This window comes from Sceloporus occidentalis, unplaced genomic scaffold (assembly GCF_023333645.1).
Source record: "Sceloporus occidentalis isolate IW3139 unplaced genomic scaffold, rSceOcc1.0.p SCAF_6, whole genome shotgun sequence".
Classification (NCBI taxonomy): domain Eukaryota; kingdom Metazoa; phylum Chordata; class Lepidosauria; order Squamata; family Phrynosomatidae; genus Sceloporus; species Sceloporus occidentalis.
The window spans coordinates 31,488,577-31,508,632 of NW_028316986.1; the positions used below are offsets into that span (position 1 = coordinate 31,488,577).

A 20,056-nucleotide genomic window follows, 5' to 3' on the forward strand; every position below is an offset into this window, starting at 1 on the left:
AATGCCTGAGCCCAGGTTGTTGTTGTTAGCTGCCCTTTAGTAGATTCTGACTCATGGCAACCCTGTGGATGAGACATTTCCAAGGATCATGTCTTCTACTGTTCTGCTCAAGTCCTGCAAGGCCATGCCCATATCCCGACTGACTCTATCCATCTGGTCTGCAGTCTTCCCCTCCTTCTTCCACCTTCTACCTTTCCTAGCATTAGTGCTTTTTCTAGTGATCCGCACCGTCTCATTTTGTGGCCAAAATATGATAGCCTCAACTTGATCATCTTGGCTTCCAAGGGGAGCTCTGGTCTGATCTGTTCAAGGATCCATGTGTTTGTCTTCTGGGCTGTCCGGGGTTATCCTAAGTACTCTTCTCCAGCACCAAATCTCAAATGGGTTGATTTTCTCTGTCTGCTTCCTTCTCTACCCAGCTCTCACATTCATACATGGTAATGATGAGTACAATGGCCTGAACAATTCTGACTTTAGTGCTCAGTTTTATGTCTTTACTCTTCAGGATCAACAAAGGTCAGGGATGAGGGGAAGGGAAAAAATGGGGGGAAGGCCAAATGGGAAAAATAGAAGGAAAAATGTAAAAAACAGGAGGATATGTGAAAAAATTCTAAGGAAACTGCTGTATGCCTGGAATACAGCCTGGAATCACACAACAGATGGAAAGCACCTGAGAGTACCCTTTGTGCTATTTGTGCAGGTGCCCAAGGGCTCCCCCAAAAGCTACTAGCTCTGGAACATTCTTTTACTTGGATCTACACAGGCAAGAGACCCATTTGTGTGAGGAAAAGGCACCATGAAGAAAAAACACGTCAAACCTATTTTGATTTAGAGGCAAACAGATGCATTTGATGAGGAAGTAGACCGAAGTCTATGAAATCTTATGCTGCCAATTTCTTTCTTTCAGTAAGTCTCAAAGGTGCTACAAGATCTCTCTACATACTGAGTCTACAGACTGACACGGCTATATTTTTGTATTGCAGAATAAGTGAATAAAGTAGATGGGAGCAGAATTTACAGCAGTGTTTAAGGGTGGCACATATAAAAATCAAAACAGGTCTCTTTCCCTATCATGTTTAAAATATAAGATGCCTTTCAGATATGCACTGGGAACATTATGAATAATGCTACACAGGTCTGAATTCATGTTTGTGCCTAAATGGGAAACAGCAGCATGAGTGTCTTAGTATACTTGTCATATTGTAAGAAAAGTAGGATATACATGTAATAAAAATATATTGCAACTGTCACTATTTATCTTGTTTAAATTAAGACAACCACAGATAAAGACATTTTTCCCAAATCTTTGGCTGTATTGCAGATGGTTGCTTCACTTTGTGGTCACCAGCTGAATATTTCCTAGCCATGAGTTAACAATATATTATACCAATGTGTGTCTTTAAAACAGTATTTATCAACATAACAAAATAAACTGCAATTTGTTACACTTTTTTTACAAAACATTTTATAAATATTTTTACAAAATGTATACAAAGCAATTTCAAGTGAGACATACTATACAAATGAAAGTATTTAAGCAAATAAAGTCCATACCACACTGACAATAAGTGACACATCCTCTTTCAGTAAAGTCAGTCTGTAAGGCCTCCCAAATTTAACAGATCAATTATGCTGACCTTCTTGAATCAGATAGATTTCAAAGTTGGCAGCCAAAATTTTGTTTTCACCTTAGACAATATGGAAAGACATCCAGGAAGTCAAGAGACCATTCCTACAAAGCAGGTAAGCACAAATAAATGGCCTTCACTGGCTTCAGGACCATGGGCTGCATAATGAATTCACACTTTTTTTTTTACAACAAACAAAAATATTTTTACTGCATTACCAATTAAAATATTCAGAGCTCTATAATCAAGTTCAATTTAATAAATAAAATACATTAGCTACCCGGGTTAATTTAGTTGAACTTTGTTCAGTGGGTTCCCAGCATAAAATACTGAGATAAATACAGATATGATTCATTTCACATCGATGAAGTGCATTTCAGATGTCTTGGCTAAAATTTATCTAAAAGTAAATTTTCATGTAAAATTCCAAATGTATAGGTTTTGTTTTGGTATTTAGGTTCGAGAATATTCTGTACAGATGGTGGAATCTTTACACTCCCAGGTAAAACCAAAAGAAGGAGGGTCTCTGAAGGTGCCTCAAATTTATCACAATTCCAACCAGATATGAGTTCAATCAATTTATGTAACTGGTGTAACATACGCTCTGCTTGCCTAGACATCTCATTATGGTTACAGTTAACTCCTTTACAAAATCTTGAACAAAAAGTTATGGCCGCACTGTCTGTATCACTGATACGTACCAAAGCCCCTGCGTACAAAAATGAACCAGTGACAATGCCAAGTTGCCATTTCAAAAAACAGTCACCAAGGAATATAAAGTTTTGCTAGTGTGTAATTTTAAAACTGGGACACTTTTAAAAAGTAGCAATGAATGCAAAATAAGACTCTCTATATTTCTATTCCAGGTAAGTGCAGACCGAACATTAAATGATATTACTATTCTCTTGACTTTGATTATTTTTATTATTCCATAGCGATGCTGTCACAACACAGTGGTCATGAAGTTCTGTGTTAAAAGAGCAGAAGGTAGGTAGCTCTTTCAAACCAATTGGAGTAAAGAAAGCGCAACTCAGCCCCCCCTTTTTTTTCTGGGCATTCTGGCAATCTGACTGACAACCACAGTTTGTCATTGTCGCTGCACTGTGAAGCACAAAGCTCCACAGCTTTAATGCATAAGGGAATTCCCCATTCTTATCAGTACTGGGCAAATAACATATTTCAGAACCTCTGTGTATATACAAGGAGCCACTGAATCAGGGCTATTGTCCCTCCAGGCTATTATGAAGTCAGCTTCATATGTTGTTGAAAACATACATAAGAAGTTACAGTAAATGACAGAGAAACTGCCTTACAAACCACACACCTCTTGTTTTTTTGAGCAGCCAAGCATGCTACATCCCTCATATTAACAGCACAAATCCAATGTACCTAGCAGCACAGAAGTAGGCTTACATAATAAAACAAATACAGCATGGCAGCATAGAAGAATGACATAAATTAATAAATAAAGTTCAACATGACCAGCAGCCAAATGCTACAATGCAAGGGGCTCCTTTGGCTCTAGATTATGAATTATATGCTTTTAGATATAGATATAGATACATTGTAATGGGATAGCAGATCAACTTTGGTTTGTATTTATTTTGGTAATTATGACTGCCGCTATAGGTGATTAACATTCTTGAATAAGAAGTAGAAAAAGGCAAAAAGCAACACAGGCCTTGAAATTGTTTGGATTAAGGCTAATATCTTCTAAAATATAAATTACTACTGTAACAACACAATGTTCAAATAAAAGTGCTTGTGATATTTGATATAGAAAACAAACCTTTATACTACTTAGTTTGACTTTGGGCCGAAACAGACAGCCCAGTAAAGCTGGCTTCTTGCTGGCTTGGGGGCATGGCGTTTAGACACCACACACCCCAGAGCCAGCAAAATGCCGGCTCCAGAAATAAAGGGGCAGCTTTTTTGGCCCCAAATCTATTTGAGGCAGAAACTGGCTGGATTGGGGCCATGCTTCTGTTTGCCACGGCCCCAAGTCAGCCTAAATGGGGCAGCTCCAAGCCACTCCATCAAGGCCATCTGTCTCACCCCTATATCCAATTATAAAATGGAAGCAACTTTCTTGACAAACTGTTTGTGTCTATATAGAATTTCACGGCTGCATCATAGCCTCTTCCTTCACCATTTTCCACCTCTTAGCTTAGTCTAGCATGCATTATCTTCTGTCATGCTGCAGTGACTAAAACTTTATGGTATTTTCCATAGACTGAATTATTCTGTAATGTATTCATTTCTGCTCATGAAGCAATAGAACATCACCTGAAGTATAAAGCCCTGTAAACATTCTGATGACAATTTTGTTCCTTCATTTTTTCTCTCTTTCTAAACTTGAGATAGGCATTTCTAAACAGAGGTACTGTGGATGTTTCAAGCACATATTTTAAAAGGGATGCAGGTAGTTGAAGAGCATGGGGTTTTTCCCCCTAATAAATGTAAATTTTTGACATTTCACAAACTTGTTACTAGACTGTGATTGTCAGTATATTACCTTGTTACACAGGGCCAAATGAACTGACGTTTTAAGATGTAACAGTGAAACATTTAGCACAAGCAGTATCGTAATGGGCTGTTTTGGATGTAATGCTAAACCATACAATAAAGAGTTCAACTTTTGCTTCATTAACCATGGCTTACCGTGTCACCTAAACCTTGATAAAATTATGGTTAATCTAAACTATAGTTAGTGGAAACAAGCCAATGTCTAACACTGTTATGAGGCTGGTATGTTTCAACTATCCATAGAAGATTTGTGCAGGTTATGGTTCTGATGACATGCTAAAGTACTATTAATCAAAAATAAATGCAGATTCTCATCTCTTCATTGGGCCCTTTCACACTACACAATAGTGGTACTATTTTCCTCTAACTGCCATGGTAACATCCTCCAGAATCCTGGGATTTGCAGTTTAGGGAGGGGTATTTCGATTCTCATCAAGAGAACTTATTGCCTCACCAAACCAAGAGGGAGAAACAGGATTCTATAGACCACTGCCATGGCAGTTCAAGCAGAACAGTGCTATAATTATGTAGTGAAAGAGACCAGAGTACACAAGTCTGTGGCTCACTGAGACTCATTCTCATAATGCAAGACCATATTTTATTTTATGTTTAAATGCAGCCAAGCTTACCATAGTGTTCTCTTAACATTTACCCATTACTGAATCTCTCACTGTAACCAGAATGAGTATTGCTCTCAAACACAGAACAGAGTAACTTTAGAAAGGGTAACCTTTGACATACGCCAGGCTGTACTTGTGGTGTCATTCACATTTGCTTCTAAGAGAAATATGTCCATGGTACTGCAACTATTAACACTCTAAGATACTATTTACAGCAGCTTCTAAAAGAGAATCAGTTTCTACAACACCTTCACTGTGATCTGGAATAAATTTCTCCAGGCAATTTTCTTGTGAACTGATAAGTGAAAAGTTTGGATATTCTAATTCTAAAGAGCCACTGCCCTCTGCCTCATTCTGTGGCTGCCTCCCAGACTTTTTCATTTCCACTATGTTTTTTAATTTATTCTCTAAATCCTTATTCAGCAGCAAATCCTTTGGGGTTTTCCCAGAGTCTTTCAACGTGTCTGGATGTAAATCCTCATTCTTTGGAGAACTCCGAGGCATTTTGTCTTGGAGGGAATGATTATATGCTGTTTCTGAGTGAGTATCAACTGTATTTCTACAAGTTTTACTATGCGTACCATGTTCTGCACTTGATAAAGTTTTGGATGAATGATCTTCAGAACTTAAGGAGTTTTCATTCACCCTGTCAAAGTCTTTACCAGTCATTTTTTGTTCAGAAGCAGCCATATGTTGGCTTTCAGGAGAGCAGCTTGCTTTTTCAAATTTTAAAGCTTTTGTGAGGCCTTCTGATTTTTTAACAGAAATGTTTCCTTGTCGTGGACTCACAATATTGTTAGGCACTACATGAAGTTTGTTGTGATTTAAAGATTCTGCTGTGCTTGAACTTGATCTGTCTCTAATTTGGGTCTGCTTCTGAGAAGTTAAAAGTTTACTTGATTGAAGATCACTTGCACTAGGCTGTGTTTCATCAGTAATCTTGTCAAATTGTGTGGAAGGACAGCAAAAATCTGTCAGAAAACCATCTGAAATTTAAGAACAAGCAATTTAGTACTGAACTATAGCAATGTCAAGACAGTAAGATATACAAAACAGAGCAGTGTTCAACAGTTCAAAACCTGGCATGATCATTAACCTGAACATGTATCTGGGAATCTTGATTAATTTTGCAATTGGAAAATGCAAATGCTTTTCTTGAAGAACTTGTGTGTGTGTGTGTGTGTGTGTGTGTGTGTGTGTAAGTGTACACATATGTACATATTTATATAGAACTTCCTGGCTGTTATAATAGATAATTTACAGTTTTTACCTCTTAGCTTTGGTAGTAGTGCTGACATATGGCCCACCTTATTTCAGGCCTAGTAGCGCATCCTCAATCTGTCTCTTGAAAACTAATTTTAAAAGAATAGCTAGTACATATCTCACTATCAAATGGTTTCAGTGAATTTACGATTCTCGACTAAGGGAAATCTAGGTTCAATACAAACTGCAATTATGTTCAGTACTACTATTCTCCTTTACCAAAATTAAGGCCAGAAAGAAGGAAATAGAACTGAATTCTTATTTCTTACCTATAGTTGCAGGTACTAAAGATAAGGGCTGAGATCCTGCATCAGGAGATGCACATATATCATGTAACTTCTGACACGAATGATGGGGAACAGGGGAATTATTTGGGACATGTCCAACTATTTTCCTGTGACAGGCATCTATAGAGACTTTCCAAGGACCCCCCGATATCCTTGCAGCATGTCCATCTACAGAAAAATAGCTGAGCACATCTGTGCACATACACACACACCTTCCCTGCTCTCAGACATCATGGAAATAGCTGTGTTTCAGCTTATGAATATTTTTTGATTTTGTAATACTTGCTAGCTGCCCACTTCTGCCTTGTGAAGAAACAACTAGGAGTTGGCTCAAAGGCAGAAGTGGATAGCATGAGGGCTCCCCCAATATCTCCTTTATAGTAATTCAGGTTCCTTTATAAAATAAAATAGTATAGTATTTATAGGCTACAAAAACATCAAAGACATGACGTTACAAAGATACATAGTCGTAAAGAGACATGATGAGATTTTAAAAACCTGCTTTTAAAATAAATGCATGAAAAATAAAGTGAACTTTCTGGTAACTATCCCAGCAGGTGAAAGGACTGAGGAAGAGCAGCCTAGGTAGCACCAGTGATGGGAGAGAGCAATTTGGTTTTCAGGCTGCCTGTCAAGGTACAGGCCAAAACTGTTCTTCCTTGGTCCTATCGCCTTCCAGGTTCTGGTGCCACTTCCCTCCTCCTATCCATCAAAAGGTTCACTCTATTTATCATGCATTTTAAAAAGGTTTGTGAAATCTATTCATTTCTCTCTTCAGCCACATTATTATTATTATTATTATTATTATTATTATTAACCTTTATTTATAAAGCGCTGTAAATTTACACATCTCTGCAACATCACATCTCTCGTGTTTCTCTGCAGCCCACAAATATTACATCATTTTATTTTATGAAAGAGATCTGATTACTGTACAGAAGACCCTCCAGCTACCTGTATCTGCCTTTGAGGAGGTGGCAATGGCACTCCTGGTCAGTTGGTCACATCTATCTCTAGTCTCACATCCCTCTCCAGCCTCACAAATGCACATACTACACTACTTGTGTTGTAGCACCAAAAGCTTCAGATCTTGGAGCATTTTGGATTTCAGAATTTCAGATAAGAGAATATCAGCCTGTATAGCCAAAATGGCACCACCAACAACAAAAAAAGAAGGTATCCATCAGCTAAGAGAAATCCCAAGATTTACCACGTGGGACACATCTGTAGAAACACTATAAAAGAGGTAGAAACATAGTCCAGAAGACTAACCATGTTCAGTCACCAGTGAATGCTGAATAATTGTTAGAAGGAAAAAATGCAATTGCAGGGAAGGAGAATCAAATCAATTTTATCAATTTTATTTACAGTCTTTGACCAAAGCAATTTCGGGGAAGAAAAATGAAAGAAATGGCTGGGATCGAGCAGGAGTACCCATAATGAACACCTCAGTTATAGGACTTGTTTCTGTATACAATGGGCCTTTGGTAAATACATACAGTAAAATGGTGTCTTATATAAAATGGCAAAATCGAGGTTTGCTTTCTAGAATATTATATATATAATATTTTCAAGCTGTGGACGCTTGAATCTATAGATAAAGAATCCATGGATTTAGAGGGCTAACTGTACTAACAGCAATCCTAATTTGCTGTGGCCAACCTTATATAAGGAAAATGGGACCAGTTATGAGTAGAGAGGGGATACATCATGTGGACATACACATTAATATTTGGAGGGGGAAATCTAGATAGCCCAATAGTGCCTGGGAGACACAAAATGGGGGAGTCAGAAAAATGGGAGGGGGGAGAAAAGAGAGAAGGGAAAACAGAGGGTGGAAACTTGAACAGCAGCACTTTATACTGCAGCATTTTGTTCCAAGTCTCAGTTTTCAAAGTATTTTTATTTGAATGCTAAAACATTTTTTGCCCAATAAATATACCTGTTTTATCATTATGAACTACTTATTAACAGCATGATCCTGTACACAGGTACTTAAAGGAAATCCCCCTGTGTTCAGTAGGACTTATTCCCAAGTAAGTCCATACAGGACTGTAGCATTAAAGCAGTAAATAAAATTTAGACTTCACAAATAGAATAGTACTGTATTGCATATATTTTAAACCCTAGACTCTTTTCCCTCCAAGAAAGAAAATATTTTCCCCCTTTGGTTCCCCAGTCTCCAGATACTGATGATGGTGGGGATGATGTTAAAAGTTGTTATAAATAAATATTATTATTGGTGTGGATAATTACCTATTATCCAAAAGTATTAATCCTTTCCAACATTATAACTTTATTTTTGGTTAAAAACAGCAATGTTATACCAATTGAATTCATTATCTGTATTTGTTTAATTAGTTCTGAAACAGTAATATCCTACCAGGATCAACTATTGCAAGACGTTTATCACGGGACAGAGATTGTCTTTCTTCCTGGTTAAACATCCTGTCAATCATGACCATTTCTGCAGAAGGGTTTATCCTCTGGGGGGAAAAAACACTTTTTATGTTAGGAAAAAGTATCACTTTTTCAGGTTCATGAAGCAGCATGAATCTCTACCAGTACTACAAAATATCATTGTCCATTCAACAGACACAATCAGGTTGAAAATTAATTATAGTTTTGTTTAAAACAGAAAAAAAATGAGTATGGCATTCACTGTAAAACATTAATCTAAATTGTTGCTGTGTAATTAATCTAAATGGTCATTGTTAATTCACAGACTATCACAATATGCCCAGGTATATTATTGCCTAGTGAGTCACCCCTAGCAAATGTATTATTTTAAAGCTTAAGACAGTACTTTAAACAAATGGCCAATTATTTTATACACTTCACAAATAAAGTGTACTGCTCTAAAACATTTAGAACAATCCTAACTTTCAAATTCAGTGAATGGGTACAACCATAATGATTGGAGATGCCCACTAACCAGCAGGAAGGAGCCCAATGGCCAAAGGGTGATCATAATTACATACTTTCAATGGTTCTCATGCCAAAATAAGCATTGCCCCCTAATAGTCTGGCATATTGACACTGTTAATATTTGCACCACTTCCCATCAAGCATATTCTGAGCAGCTTTTAAAAGACTGTGTGTTCACCTTTTTAAAGCCGTGAGTGAGAGAGACAGCAAAGTTTTCAGGACTTTTGCACAGGGTGCCTATTCTCTCACCCCACCTCCTCTCTTTATTTATTTTCATTTTTATGCCGCCTTTCTCCCAGAAGGGACTTAAGGCAGCCCACAAGATTCTCTCTAATGTCATGGCAGATTAAAAGAAAAGGGAGGTAGCAATCTAGCCATCATAGATTTACTGGTAATGAAAAGGCATGATAGATTTTTTTTTAACTGAAAGGCTGAAACAGACTGGTCCCAAAAGCCAGGTAGATGCTGCAGCAACCACATGCCACAGCCCCACTCCAGCTTTTTTCCGGCACAAAAAGAGGCGGCAAAATGCCACTCCTTTTTGCGCCAGAAAAAGGGTGGCTTTTCTGCCATGGCAGTGCCTTTTCAGCATTCCTGCGGTGTGTGGTGTATGAATGCCATGCTGCCTGTGCACCGGAACGCTGCCCACCATCTGGGCAGGCGGGCTGCGTGATGCCAGTTTCGGGACGACATCAGGCTATGCATCATCCATATGCCACGCCCCCACACCTCTGGGAAACTGTCATATTGTGTCGGTCTGTACCAACCCATAGACACCATTTTGAAGATGTCTCTCTCCATCTACCTTCTGAATTACCTATATAATATATTCACAGCAACTAAAGATAATCAATAGCTGAATGCATCAGAGAAGGAAGTACTTTTGTGACATTGCTCTTGAGAAGCAAGTCTCTAAGAAGCCTACAGAGAAAGACTGAATTACCATGCAAATATTCCTGCTCAGACTATGCTATTCCCGCATGGCTAACTATGAAACTGCCAGGAAAATTTGAGTAGCATATCTTACAAAGGGAGACAGACAATTCCCTAGCCTCATAGTCCTTGCCTGTCATTAATGTCTCCAGCAGAGGACTATGCTCACCAGAGAGAACAGCTGAAAGTCCCTAGCGTGTTGGTGCAAAAAATTCACAATACATGACAATATTTCCTTTTTCTTTTAGAATGTTTTTGTAAACTCTTATTACTGAAAGGCTAAAGAAGAATGTTGAGTTGGGAGAGCTGGGCCATGGAGTTAGATGAAAGCTACACATATAAATACATACATATGGGGACACAGACACATATAGGCTGTAGGCCAAACTAGGTATGACATTAATCACACAGGTCCAAAATACACTGCAAAAATAATCTGGTTTGAAACTGCTTTAACTGCCCTGGCTCATAATAGGGAATCCTGGGCATTGTAGTTTGTTATGGCACCAAGGTTCTCTGACAGAGGCAGCTAAATGTTTCACAAAACTACAGTTCCCAGAATTCCCTAGCATTGAGCCAGTGCAGTTAAAGCAGTCTCAAACTGGATTATTTCTGCAGTTGTTTTGGACCATAATTAGCCCAGACACATAAAAATTTTCTTTAACAAATAACATGTGAAGGGAGTGGGTTTAAACCATTTCCTGCCACTGAGGTCCCTATCAGAATTGTGCACCTGCCCCATGCCTGCTATTTACAATAAGAGGAAAAGTTAAATCTCACACTCACACAGGTTTGATTCCAGATCAGCCTTCTGACCTGTTTTCATCCATGGTATTTGCTAAAGTAAAGCTTACATACATACGAGGGTTAATCATGCCATTTTAGTGTAAGTAACATAAAATCCATCTGTTTTATTAGTCTTACCATTGCATCTTCCAAGAGCAGACATCTGTATTTGTTTAACATAGCCTGGGTCCTTTTCAGAAGCTGTGTGGCTACAGATTCAAATTCATTATCGACTGAAAATACATAGAAAATACATTTAGACTCTATTGAATAATTTTATATTTGTATTACTCCTTCATTTCCTCTTCCTCTCTCCCTTCCTCCCTCCCTCTTTCTATATATTATATTGTATGCCTTTGATAGGGTTCACCGTTTTTTTTGGTTTTACTTGTACAGTGTCATACATATTGATAGTGCTATATAAATAAATGGTGGTGATAGTGGTGGTGGTGGTGATAAATGTTCATAACTGAAACAAGCCTTTCCAATTCCTCCTCCATGCATTTACCTAGCAGATGCCATTAATAATAAATAAAATGTCATCCATTTTATTTATAAACTCACAAGCACAAGTTTTTGCAACCATTTGAAAAGAGAGCATTACCTTTTCTTAAGTCTTCTTCTGTTGGCAAGGATCCCTGGCACACATGATATGAGAGGAGTCTCTGGACTGCATCATTTAAAGATCTAAACTGACTTTTATCAGGGGTTACAGCATGTGTCTGGTCCTTCTGCAACTGTTGTAGAATACTGATGGAAAGATTACTATTGTCAGTTGTTTACTATAAGACCATAGATATGCAAAAACGTGATAAAAATTGAGAGTAACAGAGGGGGGAACTCTTTAAAGTTAAAGTATGAATAAAGCAACAACAACAAAAACTTACAAGGTGCCTTTTGTTAGCTGTTTAGCAGCAGGTCTCTTTTGTCCTATTGTATGACCATCCACCTAGGTTCAACATATATCATATTACAATAAAATAGTTTACTTTTATAAAAACAAGTTACAGTTTTGTGTACATTACCCAGTGGGAATAAAATTCTTGTAAAATATCAATACAAACTATCTAAACATTTTCTTGTAAGATACAAGTAGCATGACTTAAAGGTAAAGGTAGTCCCTTGACATGAATGTCGAGTTGCAACAGTGCTCATCTCCATTACCAAGCCGAAGAGCCAGTGTTGTCCGCAGACGAGGCCAGTGGTCATGTGGCCAGCATGACTGCACCAAATGCTGTTACCTTCCCTCTGAAGTGATACCTATTTATCCACATGCATTAGCATGTTTTCCAACTGCTAGGTTGGCAGAAGCTGGGACTAGTGACAGGAGCTCACCCCATCATGCAGCACTCAGGCCTTGTACTGCGAACTTTCCAATCTTCCAATCATCAGAAGTGGCGTCTTAACACATCCCTTATATAGCATGACTATGTATTGCTAAATATACAAGTCTGACTTATCAAAAGATTGCAATTCTATGTATGCTTTTCCATGAGTACATTTATTAATATGTCCCATCTCAGTAGGATATATCTATAAATAAAGAAGCACAATATTATGCTGTATACTTTAAAAGCTGAACCACACAACACTACATGTGCCTAACACGAGAATGGCAATAGTCAGAAGATACATTAATGCTACATGACACATCACAATGTCACATTAGTACTGTAGTGACATTCCACCAATGAACAAGCACAAACTTTACATAAAAATAATGAACTGTGATTACTGGATTCTGCTGAGAAACAAGTGATCAGTTGGCTACTTGAAAATATTCTGCCTCTTTAGTTTTATGTAATGTTTAAAATAAAATACCCTAGCAAACTTTCTTAATGGAATACTGATCATTACTGATAATTATTTTTATCTAGAGCAGAAGTGGGCAAACTGTAGGTCCCCATCCCCCCCAAAAATTACATTGAATTTAAAAGGCCCCTTGCACCCTTGCAAGGCTACTGGGGACATTTTGAAGGTTTTCTGCTCTTAGCCTATTTTTAGATATAGGGTTCTGCTCTCCAAAAATGCAAGTTATTTCTTGCTTGAAAAAAGGCCCCTCCTGGATCTCAAAAAACAGAGAAGAGGGAAAACAACAAGAAACATGGGCAGTCACTCGAGATCCAGTGAAAGGTATGGGCACACCTCTGAAAGTTGCCCACTCCTGATATATATAATGATATAAAAAGGAAATCATTGGTGTACTATTAGCCTAGTAAATTTTTCACTACAATGTACATGTAAAAGGGGGGGGGGGGGGTTCATACCTGCATATTTGACTGGACATGAGATGGCCCTCCTGCTTTTTCTTGATGTGGCAGAGCTGTTCCTACAGATTGTTGTATTGTTTTGCCCCCTGAATCTTGTCCTGTAAGTACATGCATTATGAAAAATTCTCAATGAAAACAAAACAGAACAAAATTCTAAACATAATGCCTAAACAGTTGAATAAATGGTTTTAAAATATTTGCCTTTAAGCATAGATGTGTATTGAGAAGTGCATTTATATAACAGCTGTAGCCATATAATACACAGTATTGTACAACATGCAGTTGTCATATAGAGACATTTACAATTAATGGACTGAATGTACAAATATTTATAAACTAATGAGATAATCCATATTATGAGTCTGTGAGATACAAGCATACATGTTAGCACCTGTCATTCAGTGAAACCTAAGAGCACCTAATAATGCAATCCTCTTGTCTTACAGAGCATGTCAGTGACCTCAGAACAGACCGGATCTCCCCCACCATCAAGAAAGAGTGACGATCTCACATCAGAAGTGGAGATATAACCTTGAAATTTGCTTCTGAGCCCCTGAGAAACCTCTGCAGCCCTAACACCTAACACTGGGATGTGCAGCTTCCATAGAATGCGAGGCTGCATTAGCCACATAGAATCTCTGGGGCCAAAACTCTGTACAGCACCAGAGAAAAAAAGTGTTACCATTCAAACCCAGTGATTCTGCTGATGTGGAAACACAGAATTCACGGTATTGTCTCATAGGCAATTGGTAACTTAGCTGGTGGGGTAGTGTCTCTATCTTTTTGGTCCTACAAGAACATTCCATCAGTTCTTGAAAAGACACATTCCTGTATTTCTACCACTGAACATTACATCTTTTCTTGAATGTTTGAAGGACTTTTATCTGTCTGAAAATATATGGTAAACATTTTATGAGATTCTCCTCCAATCTTGTCTCCCACGTCAAGTTAGGCACACTCTAGGAATCCAATCATGTTTTAAGGTAAACATCTTAGAAGATCATGCATGCAAGTACATGTTTCTGAGAAATTACTGTTTAAGTAATTTTAGGAAACAGTTCCAGAATATACATGCCTTCCCTCTATTATTCTGGCACTACATTTTCATATATATCACTGCATGATGAGTACTCTATTAAACTCATTCATCTCTTTTGACAGTTATATGGGAACCAATTAAATATGTTGAAGGAACATGGAAATCTATAAAGTGTTTGTCATTTCTCATCTTTTAACCTTATGCAGATTTTATTTCTATACATATGTCTAATCTTATATCTATGTAAACATCACAAAAGCACAACTATAAATATTAACCTATGAATTCAAACTCTTCAAATAATATTTAAGACAAGAGCACAAAACATTTTTGTTGGAATGTAAAGAGAAATCAATTTCATACTCAAGAAGTTGGGGATAACTATTTTAAAAATTACCTAGAAGACTTGTTAGCGGAGGTTGTCTCAGGCTATCCTGTGATTTTGATGAACCTGAAGAGGTCAGGTTTGTAACTTTTTTTTGAGCCTGTAAAGACACCACAGATTACCACATTGATAATTAAAGGTAAAAGGTAACTAAAAACTAAAGTCCCACATAGAAACATCTTTAAGTCTGATTTTATTAGCTTGTATTATTGGTAACATTAATCTTTGCAAGGAGTATTTGAATTCATTTATCTGACAGATTTCTACCCAATAATCCAGCCATTTCTAGCTTCACTATTACATCATCAGTGAAATTTTATTCAGGTTGAAGCCACACGGTGGTGCATATTTGTTTAGAAATAAGCCCACTGAATACAATTGGGCTTACATGCAATTCAGCAAGTGTAGGATCAAGGTTGTTACGACACTCACATATGATGCAAAAATAATCAGGAATTTATCTGACACTCTCCTTTTTAAGTTTCTGCTCTGGCAAATGACATACATGCCACTACATGGTGTTTTGGGTATAGAAGGAGTATGCAGAGATTTGGGTCTCCACCTGGTCTGGGGTCCAAGAAATGGAACCAGTTTTTTACTGTCTTGTATGTTCTTGATGTGTGCATCCTGATTTTGAATTGTGAAGTCATTCGCTTCTGAAGACTATTGAGGTCAGGCTGCAGATGGTACGTTAAATCTATTTATAGCCCCCAAATCCTATTTGAACAGGTACACACATCTACAGTATGTAGGACAGTTCAGGCACATTATTCTTAGTTTATTAAATCAAGAAAAAGTTATATGTGTGTGCTTTCATCATGGACTTCAAACCAGTATATAAAACTAGGAACAGAATTCCATATTCTCGTTTGTAATCTAAGATTAAACAAGTTTTCTAAATGGTATGCAATGGGAAACTATGCTTTAACACACTCTACAGTGTTCATTTTTGCCACACAAGTGAAATAGGAAGAGGGAGAGAGAAATGCACCACTGCAACAATCATCTCTGTCCAATAAACCATACAGTAGTTTCTTTGACTGTGGGCCCAAACAGACAGACCACAATAAAGCTGCTTTGGGCCACTCTGGAGGTAAGCTGTTTAAATGACACACACATCTTAAGAGGACAGAAGCTGCGCTCCAGTATTTAGGACTGGAGTATGGCTTTGGTGTGGCTTCCGGCCTCTTAGGACACAAGCATCATTTAAAGAGCATACCTCCAAAGTGACCCAAAGCAGCTTTATTTTACCCTGTCTATTCAGGCCCAGAGATTATTACTTCTAAACGAATTATGAATATTATCATAGATACAAAACCCATTCCAAGAAATTTTCCTGCTGTTGCAACAAATCTTATGATCACTCATGTATAAGTCAAGAAATTTTAGTTTAAAAATTGACCCAAAAACCTGGGTTGACTTATCTACAGGTGAATGTAAGTATCATACTTTCACGTTTTTTTAAAAAAGGTACTATCCCTTCCTCTGAGTAGAATGACAAAAGGCGAGATCTTAGTCTATCCCAGGAGCACCTAAAAGAAGGACTGACCCCTTCTACTCTCTGCTGCAGCGCAACTCCTGATCTTTCTGAATGTTTGGGGGCCAAAATGTTGTTGGTGGCAGCTCTTTGGTGCTTCCTATCAAAGGAGAACTGACAGGCTTTAAATAAGACATTTGTGTATGTTTGCCAGCTTTTCTGGGTTAAAATCAAGCAGAGTTATCATATTAAAGTTAAAGAGTATAATAACTGCTGTTGTCGCCATTTTCTTTGCTTTGCTTTTCATTCTTTTTGACAAGTGTGTGCATTTTCTTAGCCTTGCTCGTGTCTGTTCACATCCAGAACACATCATGTAGCCACAATTTACCATAGTTCCTTTCTCATCCACCCAACCTTTAGGGTGACCACAAAGAGTTATGCCCACTCGAATTTTGTAAGCTCTTTGGCACTGTATTCCTTTGCTTTGTCCTTTACATCCTTTGTAACATGCCCCTATGTTTTACCCTTGACTTATCCGCAGGTCATATCAAAATCCATAATTTTGCCCCCAAAGCCTGCTCTCGACTTATACATAAAGTTGACTTACAGTCAAGTATATATGGTAATTACAGTGTTACCTTGGTATCTGTGGCCATTTGGTTCCAGGAACCCCCATGGATACCAAAATCCATGGATATTCAAGTCCCATTAAATACACTGGCATAGTAAAATGGTGTCCCTTATATAAAATGGTAAAAACAATTTCTGTTTTTTAGAAATTAATTTTTTAAAATAATTGCAAATTATAATGAAAGACAATGGCCATATTGAGATGTCACACTAACCCAGAGGTAGGGAACTCGTGGCCCTCCAGATTTATTAGTACTACAATGCCTATAGTCACTCACCATTTGCTTTATTGGCTCAGTTAATGAGAATTGCAGTTCAACAACATCTGGAGGACCACATTCCTTCTTTTGCATTAAACAATATTTTAGTGATAGTTTAGTGTGACAAGCTGAAAACGAGATTTGCAATTGTGTAATCGTCCTTTCTCTCTCTTCCTAAATGCAGCTGAAGGAAAGATACTAGAATCTTTTTCTTCCATTTTTAAACAGCAATTTATGTTATATCCAAATATATTTACAATATGTTTGATCTTAATGATGACAAATTAAACCAGTTTGAAGTTGGTTTCTTCCAACTGCCCATAATTAAGAATAACTACAGTTTTTCAAGATGGTCAATTGTCCAAACATGAGCAAAAATTTCCAAATCTCCTTTTGATTGCACTAGAAGAGAAAGGGAAAGTGTACATGCTTGCATCACACTCCAAACTGAGTCTTGTTCTACAAAACTATTATTTAAATATAGCCTGCATTTTAAATGAATTAATATCTAAACATTATGGTATCACTTTTAGCAAACACAAGCTTTTTTGAATTCATACAAATGATCATTCCATCCTAGGAAAACTGATGTTAACATGAATTCTACAGATTTTTTGTGAAGCTGGGCATCTACAAAACAATAAAAAAATATACAAAATATTTACAAGTTGGAAGGTCAGGTCATACAATAACAGCCAAACAAGCTTCTTAAAATGTTTTCTTAAAATACAATGATTATAACCCTTTAAGCATGCATGAGTCTGTACCTGGGAAAACGAAAACTGTGGTTGGGTTGATGTGTGACTAAAGGTGTTGACAGACTTGGAAGAAGAAACTGGAAGACGATGTGAAACACTGACTGCCAACTGCATTCTATTTTGCTGTGTAAGTTGATCACCAGCAAAATTTCCTCCTGAAGCAACAGTCTGGGCTGCGGGCCCAATGCTGGGATGTGCTGTGGCAGAAGAACTCACAGCAGTAAATCGGCTGTTTGAACTGGTTGACTGTCCAGGAGACATGGTGGTAAAGCTCGTTCTACTTTGGGAAATGTTTCCTTGGCTAGGGGATAAATGTAACACACCAGGAGATGACTGTTGTAGTGGAACCTGGCCACTAACAATTTGAGAAGTCCCGTGGTTTACTATAACTTGACTTCCAGGTGCTGAAAACGTCTGACCGGAAACTAGCTGAACAGCATTCTGATTATTCAGCATCTGTCCTGAATATGACTGGTTAGTTCTTAGCATATTTGCAGAGTTCCTGTTTATCATAACATGATCAGTAGATACTTGACTAGAAACATGCTGGGAAGGCTGATTTTGAAGAAGCTGTCCATTTATAGTCTGGACATGGTGAACTGAATTAGGATTTACTGACAGACTTGTGGGTATAAGAAACTGATTCTGAGGTGCATGAGACTGTCCCATTGGAGAATGGATAACAATACTACCACTGGCATTGCTTACTGCTTGGGGGGTAACTGATTTTCTTGAGTTTTGTTGACTAACAATATTAACAGACATGTGTGGACCGACAACTGAATTCTGAGGTGAGTTTGATGAAGCAAAAGGAATTCCTTGCTGCACATGATGCTGCTGGATTCCCAAGTTATTCACATTGTAGGTGGTTTGCTGACCCATCTGAATAGGCTTTGGTTGAATATTGATAGGAACTTTGTTAGAATTTGGAGCAAGGCCCCTCTGTATAATGATGTTATGCACAGGCAAAGATGTTTGAAAATTTGTACTATTAAATGGAACAGTTACAGGTTGTGCTACTGGACTTGAATTTGAGTTGCCAAACAATGTGTTACCATTAGGAGTTTGTCTGTGAACCAAGAGTCCACCACTCATGTTTGCAGGTGCTTGCTGCCCACTACCCTTCAATATAATATGAGATCCGTCAAGATTATTGATGGTCATCATGGAAGGTTGATTACTAAACGAACCAATTAGTTGTATCTGTCCAGAACCACCAATCTGACTACTATTTGACAAATGCTGGCTGGGAACACTGATCCCCACATGTTGCATAAAGCCATGGTGCACACCAACTGTATTGCTTGTGAAAGATGCTCCAACGGGTTGCTGAACCACTTGAGTAACTCCTATAGGTTGCAGCGTCTGACCTGAGTAATTAGAAACATTAGAAGCCTGAGTAAAAGATGCTGATGAGGAAGGATGAAGCTGAGTTTGTGCAAACTGTTGGTTGGAGCCTATGTTGGCATCCAGATAAGCCTCTTCTGCCAAAGTCTGTTCAGTAATATTAGCTTCCTGTAGAGATTTCTGGAGGATATCAAATGGCTGATCTTCACTGAGATCAGGCAATGGAGAAGATTCAAGTTCATCATCAAGAAACTGAAGGCTACTTGGCAACTGTAGTCCATCACTAGGCCCCTCTCCAAGCTGACCACTCACACCTTTGATTGATGACTTAGGGTCAGAGCTCTAAAAGGGAAAAAATGGTATAGATCAAATCAATTTGTTTAAAATTGTGTTGAATATCGATTGTTACATACTATGTTTTTTCCTCTTTCTCCTTCAAAACATTCCTCGAAAATGCCACGCTAGCACTGCCAATACTAAACATGACAAGCATACAGCAGGATGCAAGACACTGGCATTTTTGAAGAAGGTATGGAAATGAAATTAAGTAAAACACTTACCTTAATTCAAATGATAGCTTTCTTTGGACATTTTGTAAATAATATATGAACAATAAAATGTTACATTTTGTTGTAATTTAAATCTTGCATTTCAACGTAAAATCTTATTATCAGGACCCCACTCATATACATATAATTTAACTTATCTGACTGGCTGAAACGAAATAGATGACCAGAGGGTGGAAAGGTAATGATCCTAAAATCATAGAATCATAGAATCGTAGAGTTGAAGAGACCACAAGGGCCATCCAGTCCAACCCCTTGCCATGCAGGAACTCTCAATCAAAGCATCCCCAACAGATGGCCATCCAGCCTCTGACCTCCTAGGAAGGAGACTCCACTACACTCCGAGGGAGTGT

At 37.9% G+C, this 20,056-nt stretch overlaps 1 protein-coding gene across 7 annotated transcripts in view; it reads right to left on the reverse strand.

The window, feature by feature from the left end:
- Window positions 1-1,438: 1,438 nt before the first annotated feature.
- Window positions 1,439-20,056, reverse strand: part of BICRAL (BICRA like chromatin remodeling complex associated protein) — a 41,007-nt gene continuing 22,389 nt past the window's right edge. For all 7 annotated transcript variants that reach the window (XM_089529208.1, XM_089529205.1, XM_089529206.1 and 4 more), the window contains 8 exons: window positions 17,800-19,479; window positions 14,678-14,765; window positions 13,239-13,339; window positions 11,859-11,920; window positions 11,576-11,721; window positions 11,110-11,204; window positions 8,708-8,810; window positions 1,439-5,760 (listed from right to left, as the gene is read on the reverse strand). In XM_089529208.1, coding sequence (XP_089385334.1) covers window positions 4,964-5,760; window positions 8,708-8,810; window positions 11,110-11,204; window positions 11,576-11,721; window positions 11,859-11,920; window positions 13,239-13,339; window positions 14,678-14,765; window positions 17,800-19,479 — 3,072 coding nt within the window. In that variant the 3' untranslated portion in view covers window positions 1,439-4,963. The remainder of the gene's footprint in view (window positions 5,761-8,707; window positions 8,811-11,109; window positions 11,205-11,575; window positions 11,722-11,858; window positions 11,921-13,238; window positions 13,340-14,677; window positions 14,766-17,799; window positions 19,480-20,056) is intronic.